The sequence below is a fragment of the Rosa chinensis genome, chromosome 3 (assembly GCF_002994745.2).
Source record: "Rosa chinensis cultivar Old Blush chromosome 3, RchiOBHm-V2, whole genome shotgun sequence".
NCBI classification, from domain to species: Eukaryota; Viridiplantae; Streptophyta; class Magnoliopsida; order Rosales; family Rosaceae; genus Rosa; species Rosa chinensis.
This window is the reverse complement of record NC_037090.1, coordinates 48,127,142-48,141,151: the sequence shown is the minus strand read 5'-3', so window position 1 is coordinate 48,141,151 and position 14,010 is coordinate 48,127,142. Positions and strand designations below refer to the sequence as shown.

The following is a 14,010-nucleotide window of genomic DNA, read 5'->3' as shown; positions in this document are numbered from 1 at the left end:
GAAGTCATTTTTGTGACTTTACCGTTGATAAGGACTTCCGTTGTGTAGTTAACTCTGAGGAGTATTTACATTTTATCTTGTTGTTGATAATTTAATTCGTAAGCTTATGTAATATATGACTCTGTGGGCGGGTCAATATTGATATAGTGGGTTCAGGGCATCAATATGTATGTTGTATAAGGGAAAAAGTTTTCCAGGTATTTGGTATTGATGGCTAAACGTTCACGCATGTATAATTATGGGGTTATATATCGATTTTTATTTGTGTTAAAAATCAAGGGCGTGACAATTCCATTACACTCTGTTAAATTGTGCCGTTAACTCTCTATTTTAAGGATAAAATTACTATTATAGCCCTGACTTTCTTTTTCTTTAATTATTTTAAATTGTTTTTATTCTTCTCTTTTATTTTTTTTTTCTTCTGATTCACACCAATTCTTTTATAAAAGTCGTATTAAAAGTTATGACTATTTTTTTCTATTCCGTCTCACCTAAATTAACACCCAATAAAATTTGTCATAGCAAAAGAAACAAGGGAGGGTATGTAATAGTAATTTTTATCCTTAAAAGAGAAGAAAAAATTAAAGAGAAGAATAAAAATAATTAAAAAAATTAAAGAGAAGAATAAAAACAATTAAAAAATTAGTAATTTTATTGGTGTGAATCAGAAGAATAAAAATAATTTAAATATTTTAGTAATTTTATTGGTGCGAACTAGAAGAAAATAAAAATAAAAGAGAAGAATAAAAAAATTAAAAAAATTAAAGAAACCAAAAATAAAAGAGAAGAATAAAAAAAATTAGTAATTTTATTGGTGCGAATCAGAAAAAAAAAAAAAAAAAAAAAAAAGAAGAAGAATAAAAACAATTAAAAAAATTAAAGAAAGAGAAAGTCAGGGCTATAATAGTAATTTTATCCTAAAAATAGGGAATTAACAGCACAATTTAACGGTGTCTAACGAAATGGACCTATTGGGTGCAAAACTGAAAGAACCGGGGGGGGGTGGTAAGGGCTGTGGTTGTAATGAAGAAAGTGTGATCCATGCGTTATGGGAATGTTCCATTGCTCGTAAGATTTGGAAGCACACTTTTTAGGTGGATGTTTGCAAAGTGTGGAAAGAGAGAGGTTTTTTTGAGCTATTTTTGGAGTAAACATGTCAAATTAAAAGGCGAGGGATTGAAGTGATTTTTCAGCAAAAGTTCAGGGACTAAACAGTATTTAGCCCTAAATTTTATTACAAATGAGTTATATCGATAATATCCCGAAGCAAAATCAGAAATACAATCCTTTTGAATTCTCATTAGTATAGCCATTCAAAAAATTAAATTAACAGATGACTTCAACACTCACACTCATTGTTGAGTTATTAAGCAGTCATATTAACTCAAAAAGTTAAAAAGACAACTAGTTGAGAACTTGAGATGATATCCCAGCCAAGATGGAGAAATTCAGAAATGATCAAATTCAATAAAATCACAGATTTGAATTAAAGAGATGATAAATAAACTAGTCGGAGAAAAATTCATTGTATTATAAACTAGAGAATAAGAGAGATAGAATAGAGAAACAAAACATAGGAGAAGGTAGAAGTGTGTGTTTTATTCTCATTAGACCCCTTTATATAGGAGTAGTGTTTACATCATAAGGACATAAGTATGAATTCTTGTTTGAAGTCTATAGATGCTCAAATAATCAAGAGGTTTTTGTTCCTCTTGCAGAGTGTATAAGAGATTTTCAACCTCTTGTTCAACTTTATAAATTCTTGTTTGAAGTCTATAGATGATATTCCAATAATCGGGAGTTTCTCTGTTGAGATTATCTCTAAAGTTTTTCAACTTTCTCAGCTTTTCTTTCTCTTTTTTCAATTCTTTGCTAGTACTATTACAGATAGTAACCAACTCAAGTCTGTCAACAACCGATATTATGAATAGTAAATTGTACTATTTACCTTTTGAAAATAGAGGATAAATTTTAACGACTGTACTTATATTAAACAAATAAAATTCTGATGGGCCAACCACGTTTCATCAATCTTTTTATAGGAAATAGTAGATATGCAAAACATAGAAATAGACCGCAAAGAGGGGTACTAAAGGTAGGAAGGTAGACAAGATGGGTAGGTAGGAAGAAAAGAGAGAAAAGTTTGTGTAAAGAGGAATAAAAATAAGATATTGGGGTGTATGAGAAGTATTTTGGCAGATTCAGGGTGTATGAGCATTAACCCAAAATTTTATTACACATGTATGTCATACACGTAGAAATCTGATGGTTAGTAATGAGAAGAAGGCTACTTATGACTTACATCCCGTTAGATTTTGTGCGCGCAATACATGTATGTGTGTATAGTAGCTGTTCCCATATATAGCCCTGAAGTAATTTCCTATATATATATATATATATATATATATATATATATATATACACACACACACACACACAGAGGGGTTCTTGGGTGCGAACGTCCGTACCTAAGGATTAGGTATGAATTTCTCATTTTTCCCCACTTTCCGATTACACATTTACATCTTAACCGTTCAGTTTTTAGGTCCTAATGTATAGATCATCTATGCAAAATTTCAGCTAAATTGGTCATCGTTAAGGCATTGAAAACTGCAATTTACAACAATGAATATGAATGGTTCCGAATCTGTCGAACAGGAACCGTTCATATTCATTGTTGTAAATTGCAGTTTTCAATGCCTTAACGATCACCAATTTGGCTGAAATTTTGTAGAGATGATCTATGCATTAGGACATAAAAATTGAACGGTTAAGATGTAAATGTGTGATCGGAAAGTGGGGAAAAATGGGAAATCCGTACCTAATCCTTAGGTATGGACGTCCGCACCCAAGAAACGTTATATATATATATATATATACATATTTGCTCACCTAAGGAACAATTTTAAGGGATTGTGAGGGACAAATGCATCTCAACCACATGTATTAAATATAAAAGCAGAAATTATAACAACTTAAAACTGTGCATTTATTTTCAGCCGTCAGATTCACTTGTCCCTCACAATCCCTTAAAAACTGTCCTTTAGGTGAGCAGGAAGACTTGATATATATTGAAGGGGAAATTCCCACTTACACATTTTCTAGGGGGGTAATTCCCAGTCACCCAAAGTATTTTCAAAATACCGAAAAGGGGTACAGGAGGAGCATAGCAGGATCTGCACCATCACTTGTCCTTACCATCACATGGAGTTTGTCTCCTTCATGTTTGAAAACCCGTGGGTCAGCCTGCAAGCCTAGAAAGAATAAAATATAGTTTTATAGCTTTTATTTGTAGTTTTGTCAGCAAGCTCTTTGCGTAAGAGCTATTGTCCCTTTTTGCATGGGCTTTTGTTTATTTCTGCATGCTGTTTTGTATAGTTATGCATGCTTCTTCCACTTGTTTTTGCAATCACCACCGTAATCTTGTACAAAGCCAGCTAGAGCTGGTATAAGAAGGAAGAATAGATAGCAGATGGAGTACGTTGGAGAAGAAAAAATCTCAGTACCCATTGCTTTCCTTTGTAAACACTTTCAGTATCAATAAAGCCCTTTGTTCATAATATCATCTGTTCATATACTTTCTACTTATTAACACCACATTCATCCATACATAACCCACAACAATAATCTGTAGCTGTAATATGGAGCAGTAGCTGTTCATGATTAGCAGTAGCTGTGGTGACACTTTATTCATGTTCGTGTGAAGCAAACTAGCATTCAACCAGTGTTTTCTATTGCAACTCCATAGAAGACTGTACAGTTTGTACTAGCACGTTCAAGTAGGTTCATCTTACTTTTTATTTTCCGGTTTTCTTAGTAGACTTCTAGTCCAAAATAGGGAAACACTGAGATAATTATGCTATTATATTGCTAAACGGACGATCATATTATCTTTAAGGATTCCTGTTTTAATTAACATGCATGCCAAGATAACTAATAAAATTAGTCAGGGAACCTCTGAGTCTAAGAACCTCTGTTTCTGCTCTTGTTTGGCCCAATAGGTTGGCTTTGTATGCAGTTTTAAGCTCTTGTCCATGTTCAAGACTCAATCTTTAATAGATGTTTTGGCATATGTGTAGTTAGGACAGACCTCCTTAAATCTGGTATCAGAGCCTAGTTTAGCATTATAATAGTATAGTTATATCAGTAAAGTACCTTGAGGACAGAAGTCATAAACACACCTAGTAAGAAAACAAGAAAAATTTGAACCTGTAATTAAGAGTCAGTACAATCCGACCCTGTATTGGGGGGCAATAGACGACTATTGGAGGCCAATAGACGATTCAGTTATCTTGAAATATAAATTGTTTGTTACATATATTTAAATCTGTTGTTGTTTTATGATAGATTATCTTAATTTAGAGATTACAGAGCATCAAAAACGTAAGATCACTCTAGATCAGAATACTTTAGTTTGTTATTTTCCACAGAAGAATAATAAGCATATTTTGCATAGTGAAGAACATCCACTAATTAATAGTGTCATAGACCTTATAATTAGCCAAGCAGAAAGTATAAAATTAGAACATAGTCAGTATAATCAGAAATTACAGCAAGTATTAGATTATTTTCAGAAAAATTCCCTACAAATAATTAGACAAAATTTAAGTTTTATACAATCACAACTAGAAGATAATAATAGAAATATACAAAGGTTTCCTAGTAGAAAAGAAATAAAAGAGCTTGTAGACATCATTGACAGTAAGCCGAAGCAAGTAGAATTGCAGTCCTTAGAAATTGTAGAACAGCTGAAAATAGAAGTACAGAAAATTAAATTAGTACAAAAAGAGTTAACAGAGCAAGTAGAAAAATTGCATAGTAAAATAGATAGATTATTAGTTTAATGAATGATTCTAGAAATAATAATAATTACATCAAAGCATTAAAAGAAGTTAGTGAGTTAGAAGAAGAACCAATAGGATTTTCAGACTTTACAACAAGTGTTCCTAGTAATAATATTCCCATAAGGCAAAATAATATTATTATCCAATTGATAATAAATTTAGCAGAAAAAATAGATCACATAGAGGAACAAATAGCAGAAATTAATCAACTTTTAAATAGCACATCAGCATCATTACTACCATCATTAGTTAATAAATTAGAAAATTTAACATTAGGCACAAGCAATATAAGAAAAAGAAAAATAAACCCTTTTGATAATAGCAAATGGAACTCTTTAGAAGAAAAGGAAAAGAAATAGTAAGAACCGAAGATATATATCCTAGTGAAGAGGAAGCACAAGACTTTCTTAGAAATGGATTTTTAAGATCACAAAGAAATAGACATAATTTATATCAATTAGGAAGATTTGAAAATAGAAATAGCATAGTAAGTAGCATAAGTCAATATGAAATAAGTTGCATAGATAAAGAAGTTATACTAAATTTACTTAGTAATTCGGCAATAGAACAACTTAGAAAATCAAACTATTCACAAATTCATATAGGAACTATATTAATCGGAATAGCAGGATTGACTAGAGCACAAGTAGGAACTAAAGCATTAGTATACATATATGATGATAGATGGGATAATCACCAACAAGCAGCCATAGCAACAGCTGAAGTAGACCTTAGCACAAATTTAGCAATTATAGGTTGCATTCCAAATTATGTAATGAATATTAAAGAATTTAGTAAATATATTAAGGTAAGCATTAGAACAAAAAATTATAATATGAAAGGAGATTTTAAAAACTTAAGTGTTAGTATGTAGGAAAAGTGTCAGACAAATTTAACTATAAGTTTAATGTTGAATTCCAAAACTTAGTACAAACTTTTGGAAGTAAACATGTTAATATGATAGAAGCAAAACCAGTAGATAATAGTTTTTTAGAAGGAACTCAATGGTTATTACCTAATTTACATGGATCAAAAAATAAACAACCTGATAAAGCACAAATTTTTGAAAATCACTTAGGAGAAGCATCAGTAAGGTTTAGCAATTATAGACAAATAGAAAATGTAGACGACTTAGAAAGTGAAGCAGAAATTAATATGGCTTTTGATAATTTAGAAATCAATATGATTGAACATAATTTTGATAACATAGTAGATAAATTAATAGAAGACATAGATAATTTGAGTGAAGAACAATACTTAGAAAAATATAAAACTTATGAATTAGGATTACATAGACTAAATGATGAGGAACTGAAGCAATTAATATTAAAAATAGGATTAGAACATATTTTAGGAGAAAAAGAATATAACAATATGTTAATAGAAGTAGAATGTATGCCTGTAGAAGAAACTAGTTCAACAGGAACTTCAGGAATCCATACTGAACCAAGAGTAGGTAGAACCGATCAACAAAATATAAGACCAACTAGAGAACATTATGCAGAAAATAGTAGAACTTATGATTATGAAGAAACTAGACCTAGAAGAAATAGAATACCTTATTCAGGAATAGAACATGTAAACTTAGCAGGAAATATATTAAACATAGATCATGTAGACCCACAAGATTGGGAAAAAACAATAGAAAGATGTGATCTTAAAAATCCATTTCTAAGAAAGTCTTGTGCTTCCTCTTCACTAGGATATATATGTCCTTACCATCACATGGAGTTTGTCTCCTTCATGTTTGCTTTATGTCCAAAATGAACATCATATAGAGTCATTCTCCTATCACCCTAAGTATGCCATATCTCATTATCTTAAGCAATGGGGAAGTATAGGATTAGGTTATAGTACAGGATGTGTACATGCGGCAATCATGTTAGATTTTAGTAATACAACTGATATGTTAGATTATTTTGAACATACTTTAGATGGAATGGTATTTGATTTCTTTCAAGCATGGAAAGTAAAAAATCCACAACAACATCAAGCAGCAAAAGAAACTTTTAATATAGATACTTTTGTTAAACTTATTAAGTATGAGTTTCTAGATCATAATAGGTTAGATGGTAGAAACGAACAAGAACAAATTAGAGCAATAAGAAATTTAGAGCAATTACAAATTTGTGATTTGCAATACATAGGAGAATATACTACAGATTTCTTTAAATATTTAGGAAGAACAGGTAGGATTAATGACATAAATTTATTAAATACATATATGACTAAAATTAAAGGACCAATAGGAGAAAAAATATGGAGAGAATGGCAAAACCACCCTAGAAAAGATGATATAGCAATAGGACCTAGAACACAACATGTGTATGATATATTAAGAGAAGAATGTAGACAACTAAAAGCAAAGAGACAAATTAGAAAACAATTTTACATGAGCTGTAAGAATATAGATTTACCTAAGCAATATGGTTGTCATAGGAAAGATAAGTATAATAAGAAAATTAAACCATATAGAAAGAGCTATAGGAAGAAGTATAGATCATATAAGCAACATAAGACCTTTGACATACAACCTTCAAGAACCTTTAGGAAGAGAAAATACATTCCTAAGCACTTTAGGCAAAGAACCAATAAACCTTGGATTAGAAAATACAAAGCACCAAAAGATAAGAGTACTTGTAAATGTTATTTTTGTGGTGAAGTAGGACACATTAGACCTAAATGTCCTAAGTTAGGAAAACAACCTAGAGAAAAAGTACAATTAATTGAGCAATTTAAATTAGAAGAAGATGAAGACTTAGAGTCAATATATAGCTTAGACAACTTAAGTGATAGTGAAAGCATTTATAGCATAAATAGCATAGATATGTTATCCGAATCAGAATTAGAGTCAGATTACTCTAATAATTCAGATAGTGAACTAGATGCAAATATATGTATGTTTGAGGAAGAACAAGAAGAATTTCAATATGTTAATTTAGGTTGGCCTCAAGAATGTAGTAAATGTAAGAAAGTAGTAGCTGAAAAATATTATACAAGCAAGATAATATTTTGTAAACCTTGTTATACTAATGAAACATTAGAGCTAGATTCAATAGAGGACGAAGAAATTAATATGCAAAACATTGGAGAAAATCAGAAAACTAGTTCTTTAATAACTATTAATTGTGAGTTAGAACTATCTAAAGAACATAAGATTCAAACAGTAGGTATGATAGATACAGGTAGCACTAAGAGTGTCATAAAGGAAGAGTTAGTACCAACACAATTTAGGCAAAAACTAGTTAAACCAGTTAGAGTATCACAATTCGATACTAGAACTGTATACTTAACACATTGTATGACTAATATACCTATAAAGATAGAAAGACAATTATTTACCTTACCTTTAACATTTATATCACCTGTAGGATCTTATCAATTTATCTTAGGATTAAACTTTCTTAAAAGCTTACAAGGATTTTTGTATATACCTCCGGATATAACTTTCTTTAAGAAAGGTATAACTACAACTGATCAAAGTAATTTGATAGAAGCTTATAATAGCATTAGCATAGAAGAGTCAAGAGAAAATAGCTTTAGAGAAGAAGAAAATCTAGATAACAATGTCGATGAGCAGAATAGTATAGAATATGATGAATCAATCTTTGAACTTGAGTATCCAAACATAGGAGAAGTAGCTCTAGTAGAACTGAAACAAATAGGTAGACCTAAAACATTAGAAGAATTATTACAATTAGCAGAACATACTCGAATCATAGGAGAAGATCCCCAACTACATTGGAATAAAAATAAGATTTTAGCAAAATTAGATATAATTAACCCAGATTTAACTATTAAAACAGCAGATATGCCTTGTAATTTATTGGATAAACAAGAATTTGAGCAGCAAATAAAAGAGTTATTAAACCTTAAAGTAATTAGACCTTCTAAATCTAGACATAGGTCAGCAGCCTTTGTAGTTCGAAAGCATTCCGAACTAAAAAGAGGTAAAGCTAGAATAGTTTATAATTATAGGAGACTCAATGACAATACTTATGAAGATAGTTATAAATTACCTAATAAAGATGAGTTAATAAATAAGATTCAAGAGAGTAAATACTTTAGTAAATTTGATTGTAAATCAGGTTTTTGGCAAATTAGATTAGCTGAAGAATCAATAGAATGGACAGCCTTCACTTGTCCAGAAGGACACTTTGAATGGTTAGTCATGCCATTTGGATTGAAAAATGCACCTTCTATTTTTCAAAGAAAAATGGATCAACTTTTGAAGAAGTATGATAGTTTTTGTAGTGTATATGTAGATGATATACTTATACATAGCAAAAATAGAAATGAACATAGAAAACACTTAGAAATAATTTTGCAAGAGTTTATAGATAATGGTATCATTATTAGTAAAAATAAAATAGACTTAGAAAAACAAGATATAGAGTTTTTAGGAATATATATTAAGTCAGGAACTATTCAATTGCAGGAACATATAGCTAAGAAGGTTACAGAATTTCCAGATCGATTAGAGGATAAAAAGCAGTTACAAGCATTTTTAGGATTATTAAATTATGCTAGAAGTTTCATCCCAGATTTAGGAAGAAAAATAGCAGTTTTACATAGTAAGACTAGCAAAACGGGTCAGAAATACTTTAATACAGAAGATATTAAGTTAGTTCAACAAATTAAACAAGAAATTACACAACTTAAACCTTTAGCACTACCATTAGATAGTAGTTACAAAATAGTAGAAACAGATGCATCAGCATTAGGTTGGGCAGGAATTTTATATCAGAAAAAGTTTAAAGAATTACCAAAGTCTGATGAGCAAATTTGTAGATATGCATCAGGTAAATTTAGTGACATACAATCTCGATTACCAGCCACAGATTTAGAAATATTAGGCATAATTAATTCTTTAGAAGCATTTTCTTTATTCTTACATAATGAAATATTTACAATTAGAACTGATTGTCAAAATATTGTTTCTCATTATAATAAAATCACTACTAATAAACAAGCAGCTAGAAGATGGGTCAATTTTATAGATTGTATTACAGGAAATGGATTTAGGCCACAATTTGAGCATATAAAAGGAGCTGATAATACACTTGCAGATATCTTATCTCGGCTTCTTCTTTGACAGGTATGGACTTTTTCAGGCCTTCATCTTCTAGTACTCAAAGAGCAGAAAGTGGTGTGCCACCTCAAAGTGGTAATACACTAAGCATGACAGCAAGATCAGCAAATATTAGTTACAACTTTAATGGCTACACTGTGCAAGAAATTAGAAATCCACTCTTTAGATATAAAAGTACAGCATCATTATCGACTAGACAACAAGTTCTATTAGATAATTTTTGGAATATTAGAATAAATGCTATGGACATGAGAAGAGGTCAAGAAAAATTAATTAGAGCACTTGAGCAGGAATTTTCAGCCAATAATTGTGATCTTGCTAGATATCAAGAAGAGTATCCTAAGTCAAGAGCACAATATGCTAGACTTCAGACACAATATAATCACCTTAAAGCACAGCATGATAATTTGAATGCATTGTATTATAATTTGCAAAATGAGCATGATACAGTAGTTGATCATTTTCGTACACTGAATATAAATTATCAGAAAACAGTTGAGTTTATTAAGCAAGAAGAAGAAAGTAGTTGGCCTGCATCTCTGTTAGAAAGAGAAACAAAAAATCCCTACTTTTTACAAGCCCTAGCAAAAGAAAGGTTTTCGTATTTACCTCATGATTGTAAAGATAAAATCTTCAAGTTACAGCATGATAAGCATCTTTCCCTTCAAGTAGCTATCCAGAATTGTCTCTTTAATCTTATATCTCATCCTCAACCTGGTATAGGAGTCATTTGTCATGATACATTTTCTCACCCTGAAGAAAAAGCACGATTTTATATTCTATTAGCTACTATTAATATGAGAGACTTTGGTGAAATGTACATTGAGCATGATAATCGTAGAGTTAGAGTTACTCCAGGTTTTCTAATGGAACATGGAGTGTTAAAAAGTCTTTATGTCCAAAATGAACATCATATAGAGTCATTCTCCTATCACCCTAAGTATGCCATATCTCATTATCTTAAGCAATGGGGAAGTATAGGATTAGGTTATAGTACTATCCGATTAGAAATAATTAGCATTCCTTCATATCCCCGTAGAACCAGTCTATATCATGATAAAGCCAGACACCTAGTCATCATATCACTTCGTAATTATATAGAGCCACCTCCTTTACCAACAATTGATGTGGCACCAACAGTGGAGGATATTCACAAATTTCGTGCAGCCCAGCTTGTAGTAGATGATTTCTTTGATGATACAAATCTGCAATTAATCTACCAAGCCAATGCTTTAAATATCTACACCAGAGAACACCTGGATGGAGTACCACGACCAGGAGAGCTGTACACTGTTGATATGAGCACAACCACTAAAGAAGTGTATGATTTATTGTATAAAGAAGAGCAGGAGAGCCAACAAGTGAGAGAAAGTGATGCTGATTATTGGGATAATCTCGATGATGAAGAACTCCACAACATTGAAAACATGATGGAAGCTTGACGATCATCTCACTACATCAATAGAAGATAAGATTCAAGCATGAAGATATAGCTTTACACTTTTCAAGAAGTTCATTTCTCAAGCAAGAAGATCAAGATGAACAGCTCAACATAGTTTTCTCAGCAACTGGCAAGAAGAAACGAAGCAGCCATCCAAGAGGCAAGAGGCAAGAAAAAGCCAAAATAACATTCAGCTTGAGACAAGCAAGGAATTCCTCAAAAAGATAAGGACATCGATGTCTTTTCACAGCAAAGAGTTGTGTAACCGGGCAACTTTCGCTCGTACTGGGGCAAATGGGAAATATCCCTATATTGAAATAGGGAGAGGCTGTAATGAGAACCAAGTTGCCGAAATGGAAACTACCGAAATAGAAATAGCCCAAAGTAGGCCAAGTAGTAGCCTAAATGGCTAAATGTAATAATATACGACAACAGAAAACGAAGTGGTTGAGGTTTGTTTGGAGTGTTGGATTACTTGGGAGGTAATGCACGTCTGATTGGTTTAACTGAAGATCAAAGATACGGTGTGTGTGCGTCAAACAGGTCAGAAAGGGACGCATGGAAGAAGACCAAGACCAGGACGATGACGATGACGTCTCACTAAGATTTTTCTAGCAACTGATTCTTAATATTGGAAACCTCTCAAAGCATTGAAAGCAAAGCCTAGACAATGGTTCATGCTCTTTTACAAACAGCTCCACTTCTCCTCGAGTGTTCTCCTCATGTCTCTTCCTGTAGGTACATATCTCACTGCCATTGATATTTCAGTCTATGATTTCTTCAAATGTTGCCTCAATTTGTTTCACATTTTCTTTTAAATTTCCTGAAAAGAAACTGATATTTTTGCTAAATTATTCTCATTTGCTTTGCTGGGTGTGTTTTTCACTTATGAATTATGATCTTATTGCAATTTCTCATAAATGACTTGGGTTTTCATGGAATTTCGTTATGCTCCACTTCCTGGTGCTTGAAGGTAATTCAATGAAAGTGGGAAATAAGAAGTGATTTTCTGGGTTTTGGGTATTAGATACATATGGGGTTTGTTAGAAATGATAAGGACTGTAATGGATATACTGTTTTTGCTTTTATCTATTTGTACATTGTAAAATGCAAATGGTGGAGGAGCAAACTACAGTTGATATCTGAGTGAACCAACTTTGAAATGTTTAAGACGCTAACTTTAGAGTTAGATGTACACGATAGCTAAAATACAATTTGCATATGATACTTGGTGCAAACCTTACCATTGCAGATGACATTGTGCTTCTATGTAATTCGAAAATAGTGGATCTCTGTGCTGTCAGATTCATAAGAAAGTACCAATTAAATATGGTCTGGTTTAGTGCAGTTTACAAAATAGTGTTGTTCATTTTCTTTTGTTGGCCTGCTTTACAGGGGAAAGCCTGGGAAAATAGTGATGAAGTGCTGTGCAGAGCAATCTATGAGCAACAAGCCAGTGACCAAACATGTATTATCTGGGTTTGCCGCATCTTTAGTACTTCTCTCTCAAATAAACCAGGTAAGTAGAATCGATCTCTCCTAGTGTTATTAAAGGGTGCTAGATTTGGATGTAAATATTCTGACACACAGGATTCTCCTTTAGCAATTAACCCAAAAAAAAAGAAAAAGAAAGCAGTATTCTGTTCTGGAAGTGAAAGAAGATTTATATTGGTTGCATGTTATAAGCTCCCAGACAGAAGTATTCTTTTAAAAATTTGGTAAATTACTAAATTTGATTGCATTCCTTTATGTAAAAAGCTTAAAATGAGTTGTATGATCATTTCCTTGGGTTCCATATAATAAGCTCCCAGCCAGAAGTACATAGAATCGTGGCCGTTAAGTCTGGCTAAACTTACACCAGGAATAACTGTGTACAGTAGATTTAGCTGTGGATTCATGGATGGAGTTTTTGAAATTAGTCCACATTAGATTCCTGTACGGTAGTGATAAAAAAAGATTAGATACTTGTTCCATTGCAGGAGCTAGAGGGTACCTAATGCCTTTTACTGCTTTTGAGCAGGCTGTTGCATCAGAAGTTTACTTTCAAAGAAATACTTATGAGCTTGCAAATGCTGCTGAGAAGACAGTGACTCTTCCTCTTGATAAGGATTCTGATGAAGGAGCTGGGAGGCTAATGATGATGAGAGGCATGACAGCAAACAATTTTGACCCCATTAGATATTCTGGTAGGTGGTATGAAGTTGCTTCACTTAAACGTGGATTTGCTGGGAAAGGTCAGGAAGACTGTCATTGCACCCAGGTAAATGGAAATGGTATGTCTAGTTGTGAACTGAGAAATGTGATGTTGAAATCTTGTTTTTGGAAATAATTTTGATATGCAGAGGAATTTACATTCTCCTGTTTTTTGTACCGGACATGACTGCAGTTCCAATTCGTTCAACTCACCTATGAGTAGACCTTCAAGTTGCGAGAATCTCTTTCTTATCTTATTCTTATGGGTTATTATCACAAATGGTACCTGAACTTATCCTCTATTTTATCGATGGTACCTGAACTTCAATTTTGATCACAACCAGTACCTGAATTTTTCGATTTCATTTTAAATGGTACCTAAGGCCACCTTCGATCACTATTCCGGCCAAAAAAGCCAAATCTAAAAAAACAAAAAACAA

At 32.2% G+C, this 14,010-nt stretch overlaps 1 protein-coding gene across 2 annotated transcripts; it reads left to right on the top strand.

Moving 5' to 3' along the window:
• The first annotated feature begins 11,964 nt into the window (after positions 1–11,964).
• On the top strand, positions 11,965–13,824 carry LOC112194856 (chloroplastic lipocalin). Of its 2 annotated transcripts, none has more exons than XM_024335097.2 (3): positions 11,965–12,115; positions 12,773–12,896; positions 13,398–13,824. In XM_024335097.2, the coding sequence occupies exons 1-3, from the start codon at positions 12,048–12,050 to the stop codon at positions 13,704–13,706; spliced, it is 501 nt and encodes a 166-aa protein (XP_024190865.1). In that variant the 5' UTR covers positions 11,965–12,047; the 3' UTR covers positions 13,707–13,824. The 2 variants fall into 2 exon arrangements, with proteins under 2 accessions (XP_024190865.1, XP_024190867.1); XM_024335099.2 differs by having other exon boundaries at positions 12,016–12,111.
• The last annotated feature ends 186 nt before the right edge of the window (positions 13,825–14,010 follow it).

Excerpts from the sequence above, each read along its gene's own strand:
- LOC112194856 (XM_024335097.2), top strand. The coding sequence starts at position 12,048 with ATGGTTCATGCTCTTTTACAAACAGCTCCACTTCTCCTCGAGTGTTCT. Across the intron at positions 12,116-12,772 it reads CCTCATGTCTCTTCCTGTAG|GGGAAAGCCTGGGAAAATAG; the intron begins GTACATATCTCA and ends CCTGCTTTACAG. Across the intron at positions 12,897-13,397 it reads TTCTCTCTCAAATAAACCAG|GCTGTTGCATCAGAAGTTTA; the intron begins GTAAGTAGAATC and ends GCTTTTGAGCAG.